Source organism: Podarcis filfolensis (assembly GCF_964270895.1).
Source record: "Podarcis filfolensis genome assembly, chromosome: 7".
NCBI classification, from domain to species: Eukaryota; Metazoa; Chordata; class Lepidosauria; order Squamata; family Lacertidae; genus Podarcis; species Podarcis filfolensis.
This window is the reverse complement of record NC_139603.1, coordinates 55895361-55911068: the sequence shown is the minus strand read 5'-3', so window position 1 is coordinate 55911068 and position 15708 is coordinate 55895361. Positions and strand designations below refer to the sequence as shown.

General features: G+C 43.2%; 1 protein-coding gene across 2 annotated transcripts in view; it reads right to left on the bottom strand.

Annotated features, from left to right (window-relative positions):
* Positions 1-14770, bottom strand: part of NKAIN3 (sodium/potassium transporting ATPase interacting 3) — a 193138-nt gene extending 178368 nt beyond the window's left edge. For both annotated transcript variants that reach the window (XM_083623475.1, XM_083623474.1), the window contains exon 1: positions 14190-14770. In XM_083623475.1, the coding sequence (XP_083479601.1) occupies positions 14190-14243 (54 nt within the window). In that variant the 5' untranslated portion in view covers positions 14244-14770. The remainder of the gene's footprint in view (positions 1-14189) is intronic.
* Between the last annotated feature and the right edge of the window lie 938 nt (positions 14771-15708).

Genomic DNA, 15708 nt, shown 5'->3' with positions numbered 1-15708 from the left:
CGGAGCTTCATCCAAGTCTCAGCATTACCAGGCAATTCTCCTTCCTGCACCTTGAAAAAATTTAAGGCACAAGCCACTAGAACGCCCTCACATATACAGTGCAAGAAGACTGCTGTTGGGTAGTTTCCTTAGGCAACATAAATAAGAGATGCAGAATCATATTTGCATTGGAAAGCTGCTTCCTTTTCCTTTCTCAACATTATTGTTTCATTTCTTCTATTGTTTTCTCTCCCCCCCCCCACCTCAAATCCGGCCTCTACATTTTCTGTTTCCATTCAAGCATTGATAATTACTTCCCAATGTGCTGTAACAAATGGCAACCATGATCTAGCCATTAAAATCTGTAACTGAAGTATTTCTGAGACATAGCAATTGCATGGTTTGCATTTATTTCCTGCCTGCATTTAATTAGATTGTTATCTGTCAGTATGTACTAATATTTCATGTGTTATGTTTTAAAACGAACCATGCTGGTATGTGAAGGATAACATATGCCACTTAAGTGGAAAGACACTGACAAGTGTGGAGGGGGTAGGCAGCTGCAAGTTATAAACCTGGGCAGGTAGGGGTTGGAGGGGAGATCAGATGTTCTAGTGTAAACATAACCTCTCTCTACTAAGACACATGGAATTTACCTTTCTCTTATATGTAAATAAAACATTCTTTTTAATACAATTAGAAACTCACCCATGGTAATTTTGATATAACTCACTTATTTGATGACATAGAAAGTCAACAACGTTACACAACCCTACTTCTAATCTGTTTTCTTTCTCCCCCAACCATTTCCTGATCTTATCTATTTTATTTTACAGTACAGTGGTACCTTGGGTTACAGACGCTTCAGGTTACAGACTCCGCTAACCCAGAAATAGTACCTTGGGTTAAGAACTTTGCTCCAGGATGAGAACAGAAATTGTGCGGCGGCTGCGCAGCGGCAGCGGGAGGCCCCATTAGCTAAAGTGGTGCTTCAGGTTAAGAACCGTTTCAGGTTAAGAACGGACCTCCACAAGGAATTAAGTTCTTAACCCGAGGTACCACTGTACTTAAAATATTTAAAAGCTTTCCAAACTTTTCATGTTGGTGACACACTTTTTAGACATGCATCATTTCTCAACACAGTAGTACTTCAGTTCCACATCATTTTGCGACACAGTAATTCAATTTTACTAGCAAAACAGAGGCTAAACTAACCACTTTCCAGCCCCAGAAGGAGCGTGGGGAGCGTTCGCATGGCACATAGTTTGGAAAGCTCTGCTCTCAAAAACCATAGACTGCCAGGCATTTTCAGTCCCCATACTATCCCAGTTTAATACAGGTGAGTGGCAACCCCTGCAAGCTGTGTGCCTATGTGTGTGATGGTATCTCAATTATTCTTTGTACAGTGCCATCAGTGAAGGAGCAGGGGACAAGAACATTCCCAAGCAAATCTGCCATTAACAGCTAGAAGTGATACCAGCTTTACAGAGCTACGATAAAGCTGCTATAGCTCCTGGCTGTGAAAGGCAGATTTCCTTAGGAATATTTATGGTTCCTGCTGAAAAGTTAAGTGTGTCACTAATACAGCACCTGGTGCTCTTGCAGGAATCATTAAATAATGATTCTGGACAAATGTAGGTTCTGATTTTCTGAAAAAGAATGTTAACTATAAAGATATATCTGAGATTCTGATTGGATCAGAGAACACTAAACTGTGCTTCTCACAGTTTCTATAATGAAGCTCCCTAACAAAACTACAGCGTTAGCTGCCTACACCTACTTCCAATGTATATCTTTCATCTACTTCAGTAGTCTATGAGATAAGACCAAAGGAGAACAGTAAAATCAGCACAATATGGGCAATAGGAAGATCTGGGAGCCTGAAGAGCTCTGTCACAGAAATGCCCAGTTTTATTTTTTTTCCAACAGATCTGAAGCTGAGCTGAAACAGCTATTGCCATTTAAGCTCTGTTAATTTTTTGAAAGATGACCAAGCCCTAAAGATTTTTAGATGCCCTACTAAAAGCTTCTAAAATAATTGTAGGCTCGTCTGGATGGCATAGTAACAGCAAGAGGACAATTCATAAGTCCAGTTCCCTCACCACAAAGTTGTCAGTGACAGATAACGTCCTAACACTAAAAGACTGGCACATATACATATATGGCACATCTTTATTAAAAGCAATCAAAGGTTTCTCTTTTTGACTTCTTAGACATTTTGGGGGAACGCTGGCCATTTAAAGATGAGAAAGTAAGGAGGGCCCTAGTGGGTCAACCCAAAAGGCCCACTTGTATTAGCATTCTGTTCTCACCAAATGCCTATGCAAAGCCCACAAGCAGAAGATGTGCAAAATCACACTCTCTTCAATTGTGATCCTCACCAATTGGTAATCAGGGACACATTGTTTTGGATACTGAACACTAGTAGATTTTTATTGTCTTGTCTTCCATGAATATTCCCTCCTGCCTGATGGTTAAATTTATTTGACTAGACTAATTGATCAAAACATATTTTGTTGTGACCAATCAACTGGGAATCATTTTTAATACATGTATTTTTAAAGCTGCAAGTGGAAGGAATCCTCTTAAAATAACATTTCCCCTTTTGTCATGTGCATGAGAGAATGCCTTTTCTTTGGCACCTGCTATTGAGGCATCTGATCAAGGCCTGTATTTTAAAATGAGCTTAAAGATATATTTGCAAATGTTTGTATGTTTCATGCCAGGCAGAAACCAGCTGGCTAAGTACTTTGGCAGTTGTTTATCTTCCTGCTCTCCTGAACAAGGGCCCCCCTGATTTATAGCAGTAGCAGGAGACAAGTTTCTCAAAGTTGTAAAAGGGAATTACAGGCCGGGAGCAAATGTTACACTGACCCTACATATTACAGAATACAATCAAGCTGCAAAAACACTAATTAAGAGTTGGTAAATAGTAAGATTTATTGTTTAACAGAAAATAATACCATGTGCCTCCCATCAGACTCTAGCCATATTTTCCAAAGGTTTAAGGTATACTGAGAGAGTTAAAGGGCAATAAATTTTGGGAAGAGCTAATGGGAAAAGCAGCTGGCTGGGAAAGGGGGGTGTAAACTGAAGAGGCTTCTTTTGAAGCTGTTTTTTACTGAGTTCCTTTTTTACTTTGCAAAGGCCTTTTCTTCTAAAAAGCTATCTATGTTATGTATGAGATTTGTTGGCTTAATGTAATTATGCAAAGGATTTAGAAAGTAAGAAATGTTAGATTCTTATGTTAGATTCTTATTTCATTGATGGTGTATGAGAGTGTGAACCCAAGATCTCTGTTTAGATAGAATTTAATACCATGAGCCATTTGTTTTAGCCATTTGTTTTGGAATGCAGGGGCAACAGGGGCAAAAGGTGATCTGGTAATTAAGGTGCCTTGTCGAGGCAAATGTAAGATATATGGCTACTTGTCTGCCATTTATGGGTAGAAGGAAATATAGCTCTTTGTCTCCCATAAAAGGTAATAGGAGATGGGTGTATCTTTTATGATTGGTTCTAGCAAACAGCCAATAGGAATTTCAACCAGGCTGACTGGACAGAGGCAGCCAAAGGAGGAGCAAGGGGGCTGGGCTGAGGAAATATAAGTGCTGGCCATCAGGGCTGGAGGGGGCAGAGCTTTGGTAACCATATACCACTGTGCCTATCATTTATTTGTCTGACAAATAAATTATTATTTTAATTTCTCTATTGCTGCGTTGAATATTTCATTCCAGCTAAGCGTTAACCACAAGCAGGGTGCTACACTATGACCCAGGTCCATAGATAGGCTGCCCCCCCAAAAAAATTACTGTTGTATTAGAGTTTTAAATAAATTCAATAGAGAATTTATAGAGAGAAATGAATTCAAAAGAGAATAGCAGTAGAATGGGGAATCAAATGCACAGGTATAGCATGGGGAATACCTAGCTTGGCAGAAGTGAATGTAAAAAAAGGATGTTGAAATTGTAGTTGGTACAATCACAACATGATCAGCAGTTTGCTGTTACTGCAATGAAGCCTACTATGAACATAAAGAATGCATTAGTCTTTAAGGTTCCATGAAATTCTTGGGACAGGCAGATGAAAAAGTAAGGCAGAGTGGGTGTTATCTGCACGTTGATGGCATTTCAGCCCCAAACCTCTGAATGACTTCTCCCAGCAGGTTCATTGTAGATGTTAAAAAGCATGGGCTTACTACCGATTAATGGTTCTTTCTTGCTTGCAGTGATAGCAGGGGAAACCTCACTCAATATTTGTTTTACCATTAGGCGTGCAGAGTGCAACAAATCTGACAGGTGAACACAGAAATTATCTTTTTTTGCAAAGGCAAGTTTACAGCAGTTAAGGTATAAGCTTTTTCTGATTACAAAACCGGATAGGATCAAAATCTGGGACACTTCTAGGAAAATCAATAGTGAGCTTGCTTTGTGTACATTCAAGATGATTTTGTATCCCGGGCATAAAAATAAATAGCAGCAGTAGGCAGCAGGAGTCTTCCAACAAAGAAGTATGAATAATGAGAACATACTTTTAGCCAGGCAAAATTGCTCGTATGTTAATAATAGATGACCCAAGATACGCAACATGGTGTCAATATCTGTGAAACATTACAAAGTGAAACCCTCATAGTAGTGAAATGCTAGATAGTAGTGCTGGCAGGCTTGGTATGTTTGAAAGAAATCTTCCCCAGAGGATGATCCCAGTGTGTATGCTCAACCGCAACATTTTTAGATTAGAAAAAACACAGTTCCTCCCCCACATCCAGCCTCCTGATGGTTCAATGACTTCATCTAATGGTCCTACCTAATAGTGCCTGCACTTACACAACCTATTCAGTGGCATGGTTACAGTAGTTAAGTGCCTTCTGAAAAGTACTAAACATTCCCATTTTCCATTGTTTCAAGTGAAGAGCTGCAAATGGAAGTTCTTTGAAGAATTAGGCTATAAACCTCTCTGTTCCAGGCTCTTTATATAACTATGGGATATTATTTTGTGGGGCGGGGGACGCCTTAGACACTGGAAATAATGTGTGGCTATTTATGAAAGAAAACAGAATTGCACTTGCAAACGGGCTGCTCCAGGTCTAACTGCATTCCTGGGGTTCAGTTCACTGTTTCAAAAAGCACTACTAGTCCAGCTGACCCACTCAACCTTCAGATTAGGACTTCGTCCAGTAAACCTATAATGTATTGCAATTGTAGTAGTAGTAGTAGTAGTAGTAGTAGTAATAATAATAATAATAATAATAATAATAATAATAATAATAATAATTTATACCTTGCCCATCTGGCTGAGTTTCCCCAGTCACTCTGGGTGGCTTCCAACAATATATTAAAAATACAATAAAACTTCAGTCATTAAAAACTTCCCTAAACAGGGTTGCCTTCAGATATCTTCTAAACGTCAGATAGTTGCTTATTTCCTTGACATCTGGTGGGAGGGCATTCCACAAGGCAGGCACCACTACCAAGAAGGCCCTCTGCCTGGTTCCCTGTAAACTGTCCTGCGGTCATCAGATGAAGGGTGGTACAGTGGTACCTCAGGTTACATACACTTCAGGTTACATACACTTCAGGCTACAGACTCCACTAACCCAGAAATAGTACCACAGGTTAAGAACTTTGCTTCAGGATGAGAACAGAAATCGTGCTCTGGCGGCACGGCAGCAGTGGGAGGCCCCATTAGCTAAAGTGGTGCTTCAGGTTAAGAACAGTTTCAGGTTAAGAATGGACCTCCAGAATGAATTAAGTACGTAACCAGAGGTACCACTGTATATAAATTTAATAAATAAGCGGGGGGGAAATGAGTCCTCCTAATACATTCATTTTTTGAAAACCAAAAGAAGGCAAGAAACAACACTGTGGGCGAAAATGCCGCAAAAGGCACATGAAGAGATATGGGTCCAAGCCCCACATTGGGTAGCAGATTCCTGCACTTTAGGGGGGTTGGAATAGATGATTCTCGTAGTCTCTTCCAACTCTACAATTCTGCGTTTCTGTGGAAAAATAGTCCTTAAAATCAGCTAGTTGGTGGAAATCACATGTTTGGCACAGTTAAAATAATCCATGCATGTCGGTAACTACTTAATTCCAGGCAAAAAAAATTAAAAAGGAAGCTTTTTCACATTCACTGTATAGTGCATGACGAGGGACCCCTGACCATTAGGTCCAGTCGTGGCCAACTCTGGGGTTGCAGCGCTCATCTCGCTTTACTGGCCGAGGGAGCCGGCGTACAGCTTCCGGGTCATGTGGCCAGCATGACTAAGCTCCTTCTGGCAAACCAGAGCAGCGCACAGAAACGCCGTTTACCTTCCCACTGGAGCGGTACCTATTTATCTACTTGCACTTTGACGTGCTTTTGAACTGCTAGGTTGGCAGGAGCTGGGACTGAACAACGGGAGCTCACCCCATCGCGGGGATTCGAACCGCCGACCTTCTGATCAGCAAGTCCTAGGCTCTGTGGTTTAACCCACAGCACCACCCGTGTCCCAATAGTGCATGATGCAGCATGACTTTAGCAATATGAACTAATAGTCTCCTCCTCCATGACTGTTCTGGATATGTTGAATGTTTGGATTGGGCAATGCTGTAAATTTCTCAGATGTTAACTCCAGCATCTAATTTATTATTTGGCTTGTTTTATTATCCCTAACTGGGGTCATTGCATTCAGCAAATGGCTATTTTCTATGCATTCTCTGTTGATAAACAGCAGAACTGAGATACGTGCAATAAATCTTAACTATAGTTCCATATCTCAGAAAATAGTAAGGCATAATATGAGTGACAACGTTAGCAATTCTATCTTTAAAATGAGAATGAGCAACGTAATGGCAGAGGAAGAGATGCACCCAAAGTATATACTCAAGGTGTTGAAGGTCCCTTGTGGGAGTGGGGGCGGGGGGAGAGGGTAGTTTCACAGAAACTGCCATAAGGCACAGATTCCTAGCAAGATCATACGGATATAACTGAGTGCAAGCAGCCAAGAAAGCAAATAAAAGATCACACTAAAAACTGTGATATTGCCTCTAGCATTGCTCCAGCATAGGGAATTGCAATTCGTGGACAGAGAAACAGAATATAATTCTAAATTCTCTGATACCTCCTTGAGTAAAGAAAGCTTTAAATTAAGGTTACCAGATTTTTTTCAATGAATACAGGGACACTTTTCAACTTCAGTTGATTTTGTATGGGGCCTGATTTGTAAATCCGGGGACTGTCCCCGGGAAACAGGGACGTCTGGTAACCTTACTTTAAATTATTTTGATGTAATCAGATTCACAATTTCATCGAAGGGCTTGCTCGCATGCCCATTTAATGGAATAAAGAATAAATATCTCAAGAGTAATCACTTTTCATATTTTGGACAGAAATGCTTTGACTCGTCTTAGGGTAGAATTGCATATTCTAAGAAAGATGGAGCTGATGCTGAAAACAGCAGCTCTAAGCTACCCTCTGCCCTTCCGTCATGAACAACAGCTTACCCTGGCAACACCAAGACATGACATTTCACCCCTTTCACAGGAGGGAGGCAGGGAACGAACAATCTACCAACAACTGACCTAGAACTTCCAACATCCCTTGTGTCAGCTAATTACCAACACCATGTACCACAATTGTGTGTGTGTAATATTTTTTAGCCACTTTTTTCAGCTTATAAGCACAGACATTGAAAATAGGTATAACAACAAGAGTGGCCTCAATCTAGTTAAAAATAGTCATGAGACTGAACACAGCAATCCTATATACACTTACCCAGGAATAAGCCCCACTAAAGTCAGCAAGACTTACTTCAGGGTATACATACATAGAGCTAGTTGAAGCTACCTTGTTTCCTCTTGAACTTAATCAAAGTTTAGCAGAATTAGGGCAACGGGGTGGGTTCCCTCCCCCCAAAAAGGAAATGGTTTAGTCAGATGATATTTATTGTTTGCAAATCAGACATTATAATATATATGAATGGAGGCAAAATAATTTTTTTAAAACCCAGATTTTGTTTCTAGGTTCCTAAGACAATGAAGTCAAACATCTTCAATTAACTCTCCTTACATTTCCTCGAAGCCCTTTGCATTTTAAAAAAATGTAATTATTTAAATTTTTGTTACAGGGGAGCACAGTCACATCTCCTAGATATTCACAGCTGTGTCTGAATTTATGAATATAAATAATACATTTAATGTACACTGTAAAGAAAGATTACCTCAATGGAGTGAATTATTCAGTGCAAAAATTATTTGAAAAAGAAGCAAAGAGAGGTTACTTTTTGTAAACGCAGCACTACAATATATACACTTTTCTGCAACTCAGATGTAAATTAACAAGAATATGATCTAGTTCTTACATACAACACAGGAGTAATTCCTATTTCTCATCTGAGCTTTTTTACACTTACAAAGGTGCCATCTTCTGAAGCACATTGAGGGGACGCAACCATGCCTGGCTCCAACAATGGGGGAGCCTGCCCCCCTCAAAAAACAGCAACACTGAGGGGGGTCTACACCACCTTCAACTGCCTGGAGCCAGCACCTTTGGTAGGTGGATCTCATGAGTAAAAGCTCCTCCATACAATAAGTCTTAGAATCTAGAAGTCAAGAAGAAAGCTCTTCTCCCTGGCATCTTGCTTTCAATGTAGAGGACTCTGTATATCTATTTCTTTAGTGTGGAGAACATTTAAGGCACACAAATTCCCACCTGCAATCTAAAGCTTCTCAATTGGAATACAGGCTAGCCTCCTTCTCTGCTGGAAGTACAAGCCTGAAATTTGAATCAGTTCTCCAGATAACCTCCACCAGACACCCATTTGCACTTGAAGACACCCTGGTCCAAAGGGATGATTCCAACAGCAATTTGCAACACAGAAAGTTGACTATAGCAATTTACTCTGCACAACACACCAGGAACCATCTCTGGGTATATACAAGCCTGAAATCATGAAGGGAATGTAAAGTCTAAATTAACTCATCCACTGATGCAGCTAGAGTGACAAAGCAGCGATTTCCATCAATTTTAAGCTATTGCAATTGAAGAAATTCCTGTCATATATATGGATGTGTCTGTTCAGAGGTTACATTTGCCACATTCCTGGAACAGTGAGTTTACCTCAAGTGGGCCCAATTTTAACTGAAAGCATAACTATGCATGTCTACTTAGAAGTAGTCCCATTGTGTGCATAGGTCTGCTATGTGTCTAAACCATATACGGGGGGTGGGGGTGAGACAGATGAGGGGGAATATTAACTCCAGCTTGAAAAGAAAGAGGATGGCTACTAGCTGAATCTTAGCAAAGGATGGGTACTCAGGCAGATTTGCTTTTGCTCTCTACCCTACAGAAGTAAAGGAACCTTGGTGTTAAAACATTTATCCAAATAACACTTTGTAATTATGTTAAGAGAAATGTTGCCTTCAAGAGTTATTTGAACTGAGCTTTATTTGACAAGGAAACATGCTTAATTCACAAGTGCCTACTTTTTGTAGGTTGTCATCAACATTTTTCTTTTTCAGTGCATTTGCATGTATTGAACTGGACTTTTCAGATAGAAAAGAGAGGAAGAGCAAAAAGATACATCAACCCTGCACTGAGCAAATGTAGGGGAAATCATACCCAGCTGTTGTATGTATCAAATAATTAGCTGAGAGCAAAAGAAGGTGCTAGGTCAGAGGCAGACAACCATTCTGGCTCGAGGCATGTGGTGGGCTCATGTGCTTGCACACAATAGAGGGCAATCCCTTCGCGCACACATCCATTCCCAGATGACTGGCACTGACAATCAAGATCTCCTCAGCCCACCAAGCAGCTGCATGGTGGGCTAAAGGGAGCGAAACTGTGATGAGAAGACACAACAGAGAGAGAGAGAGTGTCGCTCTTGTGTGCCTCACTTCCCATGGGAGCCGCACTGCCTTCAGCCCAGGAAACAGATGCTTTGGCAGACTGGGGTGAGGAGCAGGTGGCAAGGTGAAATTGGGCAATCTGCAGATACAGCCTCTGTGGGACACACGAAGCTGACATGTCCTAGGAATTCTAGTATTAACTATACATTATACTATATAGCTTACAAATGGCCCAAGTCAGTAGTACTGTGCTCCTTAGTCACAACTGAGATTTGCCACTTCACCTCCAGTTCTTGATTTCTGATCTGCCCTGTTCCAAATCACACAAATGGATGTTGATATTTGGGTTGATATGAAAACAACTGTTGTGGTTGGTTTTTTACATTCTGTTACCAAACACAAACATCTAGATTAATATTGTCTTTGAAGCAGCAAAGTGACTTTTAAAATTATGCCCTAAAAGACTGTAACAGTTCTCATTTGTACCTATACACAGTCTCAAAAACCACTACACAGTTGGAGAAATGAAGGTTTAGAGCAGCTGATCTCAATTCCCATCCCTACTTGAAAATTGTTGGGTGTCTTGACAGACCACTTAATAAACTTCTTTTTATTCAGCACCAACACTTACATTTAAAAAGTGCAATATTATGAAAACCGTCAGTCCTATCCCAGACTACTGAGAAATGCCTCTTCAAATGGTAATTTTTAATGAGAAAAATATTAGACTGTGCCAGCATTGTATTATGAAAGTCACAGGCCCTAGTTCAAGTTCTTGTTAGCCTGTTTGATAAATCCAGTCCTGTCAAAAGAGCCTTGATCTCCATTGTCACTAAATATTAAAGTATGGTAATACAGGGCCAAGTACACATATTATTAACAGCTCTGCAACTTTCCTGCAGACCAGTACAGTGGTACCTCGGGTTACATACGCTTCAGGTTACATACACTTCAGGTTAACCCAGAAATAGTACCTCAGGTTAAGAACTTTGCTTCAGGATGAGAACAGAAATCGTGCTCCAGCGGTGTGGCGGCAGCGGGAGGCCCCATTAGCTAAAGTGGTGCTTCATGTTAAGAACAGTTTCATGTTAAGAACGGACCTCCGGAACGAATTAAGTACGTAACCAGAGGTACCACTGTAGTCTCTGTGGACCATAATTTGAGGAGCTCTGGTTTAGAGAATTTACCACTACATTTGCATTCACTTCCAACAGCTTGGATACACTTTCCACCCACATATTCCTATAATGTGAAGATAATAGATATGAAAGCAGCAAGGAAACAATTTTACTACTACATGTGAATGGAGACATTGTTTTCCCATTCTCAGCATAACTTAAAAGGAAAATTATAGAGTTGGGGCTTGTTAAAATCAAAAGGAAGGAGATGTAGAACTGGAGCAACAGAATCATGCTGAAATAAAGTTGGTTATCACATTAGAAATTATATTCTTCTTGTCCTTACATTGAGCACTGAATACTTATCTGTAGCTTAGTATGATGCAGTCTAAGTACAGAGTTCTCAATAGGAGGGCAACTGTACTACTTAAAACTGGTTTGAAGGGATTTCCATTCCAGACAATACAAAAGTCTATGTGTGTGTGTATCATTTTTGAAATAGACATTACCCACGGAGCTGTGAGTTGCGCACAGTCATATAGCACACTTGCCCAATACACATTTGGGAATTCCGTGTTTACAAAGAATGGCAAACTGCCTGAATGCTCAGGTGATGTCTACATATTTTTGTTTCTAATAGTCACATAAAACTGTGGACTTTTTTATATAGAATCTTCTTCACCTACATTGTCGCGTTAGAAAGGATTCCAAGGGTCATCTAGTCCAACCACCTGGCGAACAGGCATTCTGTTGTAGCAACTGTAACCAAGGCTTAAGGTGCCTTTTGTCCCCTAGCTTGTGCATCTGGGTTTCTAACACTGCTGTACAATTCATTCCATTTTATGACAACATCCAGGGCACCTCAGATGTCAGCTACAGTTATGCCATACTCTCCTACTGCCTCTCTTGAAACAGCTCCAGCCACCACAGGAAAATTAATACTAATCAGAGATAAATACACCACCTAGTACAAGTACAACCAACAGGAGCCATTAAGGGAAAACACAGTTATCACCAATCAATTTCTGTAACTTATCTGTATATTTTTATACTGTTTAATATGATAATATATATATACAACCAGTTAAACAGAATCTATACAAAACAATATTCAATATAACTTCTTAAAAATTAGATCAAAACATACCATGTGATTATTCCACAAGGACATTATGCTGTGCCACAACAAAAACTCATGAAATATTCTGCTTTTGTTTCCTTAACCCTGCCTATTTATTCCAGAGCAAGCATTTGAACCTTGTTAACCCCTGCCTATTATCAAGAGGAAAACCGTACTATGTGCACAAGCTATCAAGTTAATAGAACTGAAACAATGTTCTACAACAAGGACGAGGAACATGTAGCCCTCCAGATGTTGCTGGACTCCAACTCCCATCCAGCCCAGCCAGTCATAGGCTGAACCACAAGATATCCACAATTGTTCCACAGCAACTAAAGACCAATAAACTGTGGAAGGTGCAATGGTCTTTTAGGCTGCAATTCTATCAACTGACATGGGAGTAAGCCCCATTAGGGACATAGGAAGCTGCCCTACACGGAGCCAGAACATTGGGTCCATTGAGCTTTGCACTCCCTGCATTGATACTATCTTCAGGGTTTTAAGCAATGTTCTCTCCCACCTCTATCCGCTCAAGGAATGGAGCTTGGGACCTCCTGCATGCAGAGCAGATGCTCTACCAATGAGCTGTAGTCCCTTTCCATCTCAATGGGTCTGAGTTCAGAGTCAAATCTTTCAACAGCTATTTGCACTGGAATAGTTATATCAGCTTCAACAAGGAATGGAAACCAACAAGTAGAAATGAAGTTATATGCCACAGAGGCATGCACACACAGTCAGGGCAAACCAAAGGGTGAGACTGTATGCACCATACAGCATAAACCCGGCCCTTTGCCATGCAGCCACAGTGAACCTAGAGCAAAATATTCATCTCAGCAGTGCTATCAACCGAATACACAGAAAGCTCTCTTCATTTTATCTCGTTTGAAAGAAACAAAGCAGTGACTCTTGATAACATGAAAACCAAGTGTCAAACCCAAACAAAAGCAGCCCTTTGACAACAGCCTTTAAATGATGTTACAAATTGCAACTTCAGTAGGGGGAGCAACATGTCTCAGCTGTGAGCAGAGGTAAGATTTCATCTTTGAGCCACAAAGCCATCAAAAGGCATGCAGTACCCCCCATCAGGTGCTTCCGGAACACCTTGACCTCACATTGATCATGAAGTGGTTTTAATACCCAGTTGTCAAGTTGATACAATGGGAACAAACAAGGTTTCCATAGAACTGTGCAACATTTAAATATGTGATTTAAGCACTCTGCAGGGGAGAGAGGAAATCTCTTCCTCACGCCAGACAGACACTTCAAACTGCCTTGAAACGAAGCCAGAATGAAAATCCACCTTCAAAGTGCAGGATGTGCAGGAATAAAAAACGGTACACAAGAGACCAAAAATAAGGAATGGGTGGGGAATTAGACAGCATTACCTGGAGTCCTCCTTTACAATGGGAAAACACCATCATCCAATGAACATAAAAAGGAGGGGGGGACCTAGCATACTTCGTAGCAAACACAATTGACTACTTGCAAATATATACACACTGTCTAACTCTAAGCGCAATGAACACCAGAACTGGCATTGCTTTTGATCTTATGGGCAACACGCAGTGGCTTTTCTAGAAACCGTTATTCCCTAGGCGAAGGAAAAGCTTTATGATCCACGCGGCATGAAAAGGCCCTCGGTCCTCACATCTCTTGCCGAGGGCGGAGGGAGGCCGTGGCAGCTGCTAAAGAGCCGTGTGGCTCCAGGGAGCGATCCTGCGAGGCAACTCCGACATGCACGGGAGAATCAAGCGAGTCCGCCAAGCGCGGACAGCTGTAATTGACCTTCTGGGAAAGGGCTCGCGCTGCCGGACGGACTTCCCAGCTCCCCGGCCAGAGCGAGGCCAGCAGGAGGAGGGACGGGGAAGGGAGCTGCCCCCCACACACCTGGGACAGCGGCTGCGAGGCTGGGCTCGCCAGCCTCCCGGGGTCAGTTGCAGGAGAGTTGACGCTGCTTGCGGAGCGCGAGGCAGATCAGCACTCCAGCTGCAGCTTGCAGGGGGGATCCGTCTCATCTGGGCTGCAGGGCGGGCGGGAGGGATTCAAGGGGAAATCAATAGCAGACCTGGGTGGGAGGGAAGAGAGAATAGGGAGGCGAGAGGGTCCCGCTCGCCCCCCGCGATCCTTCGCCAAAGGGCAGCTACTCACCAGCTGCAGCGTGCAGAGGAAGATCAGCGTGCAGCGCCCCGAGCAGCAGCCCATGGTGGAAGGCAAGTGGGCGAGACGCCGGCCGGCCGGCCTCGCTCGAGCGGCTCCTCGCGCTCACCGCATCCGGACGGAGCCCCTCGCCGCCCTTGCCTCGTGCGCCGGCCAAATCCCTTTGTTCGCGCCTCAGGAGGAGGAGGAGGAACGCGAGGAAGAGGCGGCGGTCGTCCCCTCCGTCTCAGCTCCGGCGAAGGCGTTTAGGAGGGCAGCCTGGCCGCCGCCGCCGCCGAGCGAAGCATCCAGCGCTGGCGAAAGCCGAGGGGAGGTGGGCGTGGGGCTGCTGCCGGGGCCGGCGACGCGCGCGCGCCTCGGGAAAGCCAGCCTATGAATGGGACTTCGGAACTGAGGCGCCGGCGGCGGGGGTGGGAGTGGGAATTGTCAATGGTTCCGCGGGTGAAGAAGCGGGAAGGGCTGGTAGCAGGTGCCCAGGGAGTGAGGGGAGCCGAGGGCGGGTTTGTGGCGCCTCCGCGGGCAGCTGGCAAATGGCGAGGGGCGCTCGCCTCCTCCAGGGGGGCTCTTGTCGAGCGGGGGGCGACGAGACGGTCCGCTCGAGGCGGGGCTTCTTCACTTTAGGGTCTCGGGGGGAAAAGGCAGGAGGTGCTGCCGGGACTCGCGCGCCTCGCAGGCGGCGCGAGGAGCTAAAGCGACCACCGAGGTGCGCGGGCAAGCGGCGTGATTGGCGCGCTGCTCCTCCCAGGCTGCGAGCCAGCGCTCGCGCCCACCGCGGCTCTCCCCGGGAAAGTTGAACGGCGTGGCGAAGAAGAGAGCCTGATTGGCTCGGAGGGAGAGTGAGGGGCGGGGCGCTCACGCCCTTTACCCGCGAGGAGAAAAGAAAGGAATGAAGGAAGGTGTCTTGGACAGTATTCGGAGGGCTCCGGGAAAGCGACGCATTCGGAACGCAATAAAAAATATTTTAAAAAGTGTGAATGAGCAAGAAAAAGTGAAAAGTAGCTCTCATCATTCTCTCGGCCCAGCCTGTGCTTTGTAGGACGGCGTGGTTTTGTTTCAGAAATAGATAATTTGCGCCACTCAGCAGTGCAATCCTATACCTGCCTACTCAGAAGTAAGGGTCATTGACTTCAATGGCGCTTTCTCCCAGGAAAGTGTGTCTAGGAATTCATCTTCAGCCTTTAGATCAACTTCTAATATCCATTCTAACATGAGCCCCCAAATGCAGAGAAAGTGTGGCAGTCTTTATAGGAGAAAACTGGAGGTTGATTTTAGGAAGTCAGCCCAGCAGGGGTGCCAACTTGAATAAAATATTGGGGTGGGCCAAGTAAGTCCCACCCCTCCTGATCAATCCTATGACATGGTGGCTGTTTGGTGTTCATTCTTGTGTTGGGTGGTGGAGGATACTTTTATGTTTTTAGATGATTAAAACAACAGCAATGCTGTCCTATTGCATTGTTACTACTTTAACAAATGCTTGGTTATATATTTTCCTTCCTTAATTTTATTTCTC